The sequence below is a fragment of the Sipha flava genome, unplaced genomic scaffold (genome assembly GCF_003268045.1).
Source record: "Sipha flava isolate LNK unplaced genomic scaffold, YSA_version1 132_pilon_pilon, whole genome shotgun sequence".
Classification (NCBI taxonomy): Eukaryota; Metazoa; Arthropoda; class Insecta; order Hemiptera; family Aphididae; genus Sipha; species Sipha flava.
This window is the reverse complement of record NW_020271758.1, coordinates 82,817-92,542: the sequence shown is the minus strand read 5'-3', so window position 1 is coordinate 92,542 and position 9,726 is coordinate 82,817. Positions and strand designations below refer to the sequence as shown.

At 34.2% G+C, this 9,726-nt stretch overlaps 1 protein-coding gene across 1 annotated transcript; it reads left to right on the top strand.

Moving 5' to 3' along the window:
* Positions 1–213: 213 nt before the first annotated feature.
* Positions 214–7,154, top strand: LOC112679224 (kelch-like protein 10). Its single transcript, XM_025548942.1, has 8 exons — positions 214–220; positions 285–480; positions 1,888–2,139; positions 2,234–2,513; positions 2,622–3,025; positions 3,351–3,520; positions 4,581–4,944; positions 6,848–7,154. Exons 1-8 carry the CDS (start codon positions 214–216, stop codon positions 7,152–7,154), a joined length of 1,980 nt encoding a protein of 659 aa, XP_025404727.1.
* Positions 7,155–9,726: the final 2,572 nt, after the last annotated feature.

Here is a 9,726-nt window from a genome sequence, read left to right as displayed (position 1 = left end):
TTTTTATACACACATATTGTACAATACTATTGTATTCGTTACCATGTTCACTAAAGTGTTTGGATAATTTCATTAACAATAAATAATATAATTTTGAAATTTCAATCAATTTTGAACGTGAAGATTTTAAGTACCTACTATATTTAGCAATTTCTCGAAGAAAGTTAAAAAGTAATTTTAACCTCTAAAATATAAATAAAATAAAAAAACAGTATGAAAAGTAAGTAACTGCGAAAATCATGTGATAATTTTGGGTAATTTTTAAAAAATTAAATGATATTCAGTAAATAATATTAATGCAAAAGATGGAGAAAAATCACACAGACGTCGATTAACCCGACAAGTTTCTATGCACACTTTAAATGGTTTTAATGAACTTCGATTAAACGAAAAACTTTGTGATGCTTCATTAATACTAGATAGCGGAGACAAATTTCCGATACATCGATCAGTTTTGAGTGGTTCTAGTGATTACTTTAGGTGAGTACTTATAATAATGTTCAAAGTTCACATTATAACTAAAGCTAGTTAGTAACAGATAAATGTTCAGTATAATGTTACGAAGAGACCATTGTTTATTACTTTTAATATTATATTATATATTTCTATATTATTTATTAAAGTTACATCTACATGCTAAATAAATGAATTAACTATAAATTATATTATAACGACTGTTATGTAAATAGTAATATACAGAAATAACTTGAAAATCATTTGATTTCTTACTATCTAGATTTATTGATCAGGTTTGTATTAAATAGTTTAATTTATTGAACACAGTGGTGGACGCAGGGAAGGGTTTTGGGGGTTCAAACCCTCCCCCCATATGAATGGATGATTAATTTCAAACGTAGTTATCTTACCTTATGTACCTTAAAAAAAATGAATTTTTCAAAATACAATTAAAATATGCTAAAAAAAAAAAATGTTTTGCTAAGAAAAGTGAATTTGTAATTTTCCAAACGTTCTAAAAAGTATTTATACTTAAAACTCAAATTTTTGAAATTCCATGATGGCAATACTTCGTTAAAATAATGCGTATTTGTAAGTCGCTTATTATCAATAAGTAAAAATTAGTAAATATATGTAATCGATATAATAGTATTTACAAAGGTACATTATGATTGACGGGTTTCCCTAAATTTTGTGTTGTATGATCATGTGATAACGATCGACAATAGTCAATCTATAGTCAATAGTTAATTATTTCAAAATAACGGTAATCAGGCCCGTATTTAGAGGGGGCACGGGTAGGCACATGTTCGAGGGTGTCAAGTCCAGGGGTGGCAAAATATTTTAGTAAAATTTATTTTAAAAATTATGTAGGTACCTAATGAAAAATAAAAATAAAAAAATAAAAAAAGAAAATAGTATATTTTATTATGTTATAATTTGTTTAATTTGTTAATTAAAAAAAGTATTAAACTATTTTCATTTATAAGTTATATTTTAATATTAAAGGATCTCGATTATGGACGAAATAATGTGTGTTATATTATTATTTGGGGGGGGGGGGGGGGGGTAAAAAAATAGTATGCCCGGGGGTGCCAAATTTTTAAAAACGGGCCTGACGGTAATTATTCTTATTTTTCAAACCCCCTCCCTCGAAATTTTTTCTGTGTCCGCCCCTGATTGAACAATTGATTTATTTAGTACAGACGAAGAATTATTATTTAAATACACGGAGTTTAAAATTTATTTTATTTATTCATATGACAATAACAAAAAACTAGTAATGTGTTCAAAATTACACACGTTTATACAGTGATACGTTTTAGTTAATTTCGATTACATTTAAAACCCTATAGTTCTATACATAACTTATCAAGTACATTATCTAACGCCTATTAGTTTATATTGCTGTGAATAACCGATTATGTTTAGAATACTTTTCACCACCACTTTACATGAAGGAGACTATACGAAAATAAATTTGAAATTGTTGGAAAGCGCTACGATGGAACTGGTTCTGCAGTACATTTACTTGAGACAGATAGATATCAACTATGATAATGTACTGGATATAATGTGGACGGCCGACTATTTGTGCATAGACGGCTTGGTGCAACTATGCCATCAGTTCCTCGTCGAGTACATGGGACCCAAAAACTGTGTGACATTATTGCAATTTGCTGAGTATGTAATAAAATATCACGATAATTTCACAACGTTGTGATGTATTACATAGGTAAGTGAATATATACTCCATACGGTAATGTGTCATCTACAGTTACTACTACTTCGGCCCATTAATTGAAGCGTCGTACAAATATATCGTCAAAGAGTTTATGACTATTGCCGAGCAAGGCGATGAGCTGATGAAGCTCAAAAAAGAAGAATTCAGGCTGATCATCGAGAACAGCCAGTTAAACGTGAAACGCGAAGAGTGTGTTTGGGACGTTTTACTGAAATGGGTCGACCAGGATCCTCAAAGTCGAATAAAAGATTTGGTCTATCTATTGCCCAGAGTTCGTTTCGGCCTCATGGATTCCAAATATTTTATCGAGAACGTTAGTATGCTAAATGTTATCATGCAACTGATATCATTCGTAAACACCTTGTGGATGGTAAACAATGGACCACATGACTACCAGTACATAACGGTGTTTGTGTTTCAGGTTAAAGACCATCGTTACATTCAGAACCGTGCCGATTGCAGACCTTACATAATAGAGACTTTAAAGTTTCTGTATGACCTGCAGTTGGCTCCGAACATGACGAATTCCATAGCACCGATGCTTGCTCGGCCCAGGTACCCGTTCGAAGTGCTGTTCGCCATCGGTGGTTGGAGTGGTGGCAGTCCGACCGCGATCATCGAAACGTATGATACGAAGTCGGATCGTTGGACGCGCATACACAACGAAGACCCGCACGGGCCCAGGGCGTACCACGGCACGATCGTCATGAACAATGAAATCTATATCATCGGAGGGTTCGATGGACTGGAATATTTTAATTCGTGTAGAAAGTTCAACACGGATACCAAACTATGGGACGAAGTAGCGCCGATGAACTCTAAAAGGTATCGTGTCCCATTACGTATTTACGTGCAGTTTATTTGCTGTTATGCGATTTTAACCAAACCTATGCTCTCAATAATGTCGCAGGTGATTCAGTAAACGTTATTCGTTGTATTATAACAATATCATTTCGTGATAATACAACTTTATCGCGCCTATTATAATATCTTAACGCAAAATAATGAACGCGTCTTATTAATTTGCTTGATTGGCATACAAATTAAAATTCGGAACGAATAAATAATAAACGTACATAAATGTGTTCTTTTATGGCACATCTTCAGATATCACTAAAAACATTACCAACAATTTGTTTTCTTTAATTAGATGTTATGTCAGCGTGGTATTGTTGAATAATACCATTTACGCGATGGGTGGGTTCGACGGTCATCACCGACTGGGCTCAGCCGAAAAATACAATTTTGAACGAAACCAATGGACTCTGATAGCCCCGATGACTACTCAGAGAAGTGACGCCTGTGCCGCTGTGCTCAATAGTAAGTATGACAAAACAAAAATCAATAGACGAACTATTTTTATGTTCAATGCTAACGTTCATCAGCACAGGCGCAACCAGACCTCTAAAACGTGGGGTGCTAAATCTGTGAATGCATCACAGAACCTAAATAATATTTTATTGGTACATTTTAAATCAGCAAAATTTTTCTGAATTTCATGCAATATTTATTCAAAATAGTTTTGGTGTTTAGCTAATTTATTGACAGTATATTACAGTACCTGTAATGTATACCTTATCGTTAATCGTCTGACAATTATAGGAATATCCGAATATAGAATGAATTACGATGAATCATATTATATGACTTACGACCAAATAGTAAACAAACATTTTAAAACCAAACATTTTTCAGGAAATTTTTCATAGTTTAAAAACATAAAATTCATGTTATTTCACTAAAATAATAATTATATATATATATATATATATATATATAACTTATTAATTATATTACTTATATTGTTCTTAAGATGTTGATTATTTCTTTTATTAATTTCTTCTCCTTCGCCTTTCAACTATTTCGGATCGGCCACCCTTGTTCTAAACCCCCACTGGTCTCGATTTTCTACATCCCCTACGCACATTATTTATTTTATTAATTTAATAAATAAAAACAAGTAGTTATATAGAACTTTTCTTATGTAGTCTCTTTATAGCATATATATATATATATATATATATATAAATATTTGGTAGAGGGGATGGATGGGAGCGTTAAAATAATTCTTGGAGTTGATTATGCTAGGCGTGGTATTGATTGTGAAGGGAGCGAGCACTAGCGCCTGGCTTAGAAAAAAAAATTAACAATGTAAGATAAAGGCTACTGCTATCATTATCGGACTTTCCAGTAGTCCGGCATCGTAGTTGTCGAAAGAAAAACTGAAACTAATCTCGCGCTATCCCAAAAAATCGGCGCACGCGCTGCGGTACACGAGACGCAACCCCGGGGTAAAACTCTCGGCGGCGCTCACCGACGTTATGATACGTTATTACGTGTACGGTTTTTTTTTTCTTTCTCGTTCCGATCGCGGGAACAGACAAGATATACATCACCGGTGGCTTCAACGGGCAAGAGTGCATGAGTACGGTGGAAACGTACAACGTTGACACGAACGAGTGGACACTGTTGCCGCCCATGCAGACCAGGCGCAGCGGCGTGTCGTGCATAGCGTACCACAACTCGCTGTACGTGATCGGCGGCTTCAACGGGTTGTCGCGGATGACCAGCGGCGAGCGGTACAGCCCGGAAACGAACCGGTGGACGCCGGTGGTGGACATGTGCAACCCCCGGAGCAATTTCGCCATCGAGGTGCTGGACGACATGATATTCGTGGCCGGCGGTTTCAACGGGGTGACGACCATACCGCAGGTGGAGTGCTACAACGACCGCACGGACGAATGGTACGCCTACCCCTAAGATTATTGCGTAGTGCGCGCGAGACCACGGCTTACACATCTGCTCGTTCCTTCGCTCGGCTCCTTTAGTCCCATACCCAGTGTTTGATTTGAGAGGGGAAGCAGGGGGACGGAGTAGCACCCCAACTAATTTTCAGAAATGTTAGCGTCCCCCTGCTATAATTACGTTATAATTATAACGCTTGACAAGTCTTGAGGACGCTATTTTTCTTTAAAGTAAACAGTAGTCCCCCTTTTTTAATTTTTCCAAGTTGAGCACTGCCCACACCTCCTCCCATTTCTTTCTCTGACTCTTTCTCTCGTACGTTTACCGGTAAGACTGCGTTCGACGAACCAAGTGCTCCTTCCCCCCCCCCCCCGTGCTGATTGGCTTCTCTGGCCGATGCAAAATGGTAACGATTTTTGCTCTGGCGTTCCGGTGAGCGTTTTTGTTGCTTGAAAATATTCCACGTTTTCGGGAACGATTCACTAGTGACTTTGTTTTTGTTAGTATTCGTAATTGTTGTGTGATCACAAAACATGTTCGTTTGACTGGAAACATGATCAATTCGTCCACGTTTCATGGTCAGGTCCGAAAATTCTATTTGTCTCGTCTCCACAGATATACAGAGACGTATTCAGAGGTCTTTGCCGTCCCAGGCAGTATACCTATAACCACTACTACAATACTCCTTACTCAAAAAAAAAAAAAAAGAAAACATTTATTGTTATTCTCGTACACCGTGTACTATTACGAAATCATAACGCTAGTTATTTTTAATTTTCTATAGTATTATGCACTGAAATCTATCGTTTTAGTAAGACGCACGTGTACAGTACAGTTAACTTCTTCCACGAATTCACTTCACTTGCAGTAATCACATTACGTGAAGGTATCGTTGACCTCCTGTACAAACTATCGAGTGGTACTCGACGACAACCATACCATATCGGTATTTGTTTTTAAACTATTTTTTCAAGAAGATTATGATACGTATCATCTACGAACAATTTAAAAATTAAATATTGTTATAAGACTACTGGAAATCATTGATAATGATGTTCTCGACACTCCTGTGTAGTAGGCCTTAGCACCTTTAAGCCCGTAATATGTACGATGAATTGAAGGGAGTGGAGTTTTACTGTATGCACGTGTAAGACTAATCGACTGATTCCCGCCTAATTGTCGCCCACTTATAGATCCCTCATATATAATGTGTTTGAACATACAAAAATGCAAGTGGTATTAACCGTGAGAAAACGCATCTTATAATCCTACAAATATTACTAACCGATAAACTCATGTTCGTTTTTTTTCCTGGTGCTCACCCGTTCTTCTATATCTCGTCTCGTTGCGTTTATTTTATATGTGTACTTAATGGAAGGAACGACATAACGCGTGGTGTCGGTTAGTTTGAATTATTCGATCGTTGCGTCATCTCAGTTCAAATCTGAATGTTGAAAAAAACCTGTCCGTAGATAAAAAGTCGTACTTGTTTCCTTGAGTTTTCTTAGCTCCCACATTCAAGTATCTAATTACAACTCGCATCATAGATTAATAAAGTGGTTTCCAGTAGGTGGTCGTTGGGTTCCCTGCCGTTGTCTAAATGAGTACTCATAAATCTCTTTACATTGCATTTATCGAGAACATTTGCGTTCGTAATACGAAACAAAAAAGGTGTGAAAACAAACCATAAGAATATTTTATTTTTTTTTTATTTTCGTTAGCTCGAACAAAACAAAAAGAGGTCCCCATTCCTATTCAAATTTTAGCTAAGACTCCGTGACTTCATATCTTCATTGGGATCCAATACCCAAAAATAATAAAACATATATTATTATAATTTTTAAATTATTTCCGTGTCACCTTGTGCACCTACTAACGGCGTCGATACGTTAATCGCTTAAGGTTTGAGGCGAAAAGTATGCATGTGTTTAGATCGGCACTGTCGGCGTGCGTTATGAAGAACTTGCAGGACGTCGAATACTTCATGCCGCTGGACCGCGACCGGTTGTCCGAGGAAGGCCGGAAAAACATCGAGAGGAACAACCGACCCGCAATCGGCACCAATAGTAACGATTCCGAGGACCTGGACGCCGAGAACCAATCCATCGCCACCTATCGGACCCTCCAACCAAGGCTCAATTTAACATTGGAAATCCTCGTAGACGATGAAGAAGTGGCGTGGGTCAACGAAGAAAACATAGACGAATAATAATTATTAACGAGCATACGTCGGCGGCGGTTGAAACGCGTTTCCACGCCACGTCCCCTTACTCTTCCACAAACCTGAATAAGACGCAAAATAAACAGTTAACAACAATAATAATTAATAACAATAGATACCATCTACGTAGTGGGGAGGGGGGAGCACACATCTGCGATACAACATTGCCCCGTCCGTGAAACACACTAAGGTGCTAATGAAATCGCGCCAATCGGATACCTAACGTTGATCGCAATATACAATAATGTGTTTCTCGTTTTGAAAAAATATAATACTTGATAAACGCATAATGAGCTGCCGGTCGAACTGATTGTGTGAAAAAATAAAATTATATTTTTTTCATAACCAGACCAAATATATATATATATATATATAGCCTATATATGCTCTGATTTTCAAAACCAAAATGCAGTGCAACTATGTACTACCATTTTATCATAATTAAAATAAACTGTAGGACGTTTTCATATTTATTTAATTCGCACACAGATATTTGACATAAATTGCGTAGTACTCATACGTAGACGCCTCTAGAGATCTTGATCATAAATGATTATTATTATTATTAATATTTTTTACCAATACTGTTTATTTTAATCGTATTAACTGGTGATGCTTGTAATACAAGCCTCGTACCATTTTATGAAAATATATTGCATATGCTTAGATACGTTTATTATAAGCATATAGTCCTCGAGTATCCTTAGTCTAGGCCCAGTAATTTGCCTAATGGCATTAAATCGAAAAAATATGTATATAATTTATAAGAGAATTAAAATCATGTTTTTTTTTTTTTACATGTTTTTTCATACAACTGTCAAATAAATTAGAAAATATTTGGTATTTGCTAAAAAAAAAAATCAAATATTTGTATGTACAGGTAGGTACACAATAAATAAATACGTAGACTAATGTCGAATTTTATATCAGATGCAATAATTATTTTTACTGGCATTATACTCGTATTATTACTTATTACTTGATATCGCTTACGTAATTACTTAATAATCGATTAATAATATCGGATGAAAAGTTACTATTGCCTTTCTCCGATTCTAAACATAATATAGAACTATAAAAAATTTAGCAATATACTAAAGTTGGGTGTAGGTATTAGTTCTTCGTTATAATAAATTGTACATTGATTATATTGATTGTTTAAATTTGAAAACACCAAAAATCATTAATACGTAATAAAATCAATTGTGAAGGTATCAAATTGCATTGTTTAAACTTTAAAGTATCTACCAAAAGGAATAAAAAAATTTTTCTAAATAAAATGCCATTAGTTTTACGTATATGAATTTCAAATTGTAAAACTCCAAACTACGCACGTTAATTATTTATCAAAAGAAATAAGAACGGTTTTAGGACGAAATGATGTATTATTTTCAAGTTTTTTATGAATTTATTTCAGTTATTTGTACAATTTTATCATAAAGTAAATATGTTTATCAAAAGCCGTAGAAGTATTTATTCTTCTTATACCTACGCGTAAAGATATGAACCACACGTTAGTACTCAAAACACAAATATATGAAAGTTTAAACAATTACCAATTACTTACACACCTTCTATAAATGTTTTATAAGCGTTTCCAGACACACGTTAAAGTGAAATAGTTGTAGTCAGGAAAATGTAATAAAGACAGATAGGTCATATTGGTACATATATATATATGTGTACATACATAATATATATATATATATATATATATATATATATTAGGGCGGTCCTTAGTTATAGGAGAAAAAAAAAGGTCAATATTTTTAATCCATGTACCCACCATTTTGATTATTACCATAAGAAAAAATATTAGGCTGAATTTGGCTAAAAAATTGGTTAATTTGACAACACGCATATTGTGAAATAAAACCAGTGATGTATTAGTAAATATATTTATGGGTATACGTACTAAAAAAATATGGATATTAATCCTAAAATAAATTTTCTAGATGCCACTCGACAGTTGTTTTCTCTCGATACGTTCGAAAATATTTAATTAATCCTTTGTAACTACATGTTTATAATTTCTATTAAGACTATAAAAATGATTTAAATAAATACTATAAAATATAACACCACTAGATATACATTTGCAGCACATTATAAATTGCATGATGCAGATTTAAGAATCATGGACTGAATGTTTACACTATACTATTTTATTCAATGTTATTCACTACAGTTAACAAGATATACAGCACACACTGTAATCTTCAACAGCTAAATATTTCATTAAATTTCATGGTTCATATTAATTTTTTCCAATGAACTATTAAATTATTATTATTATTTTTGTTTTCGAGTTATTTTAGAAGCGTATACCAGTAAAATAATATTTTACATTAGGTATACGCCGATAATCGAAAATCTGCTGATAGGTATACGCCTTATGCCAATACACCCTTGCCTCTAACGATATTTTATTTTTGTAATTCTCATAACTCATAACTTATTAATAAAGCAATCATATTAGTTGTATAACAACTATAAAATGCACAAACCACATAAAATAATGTATTTATTGCCAATTTATAACTTATGTCTGGTGTATTAC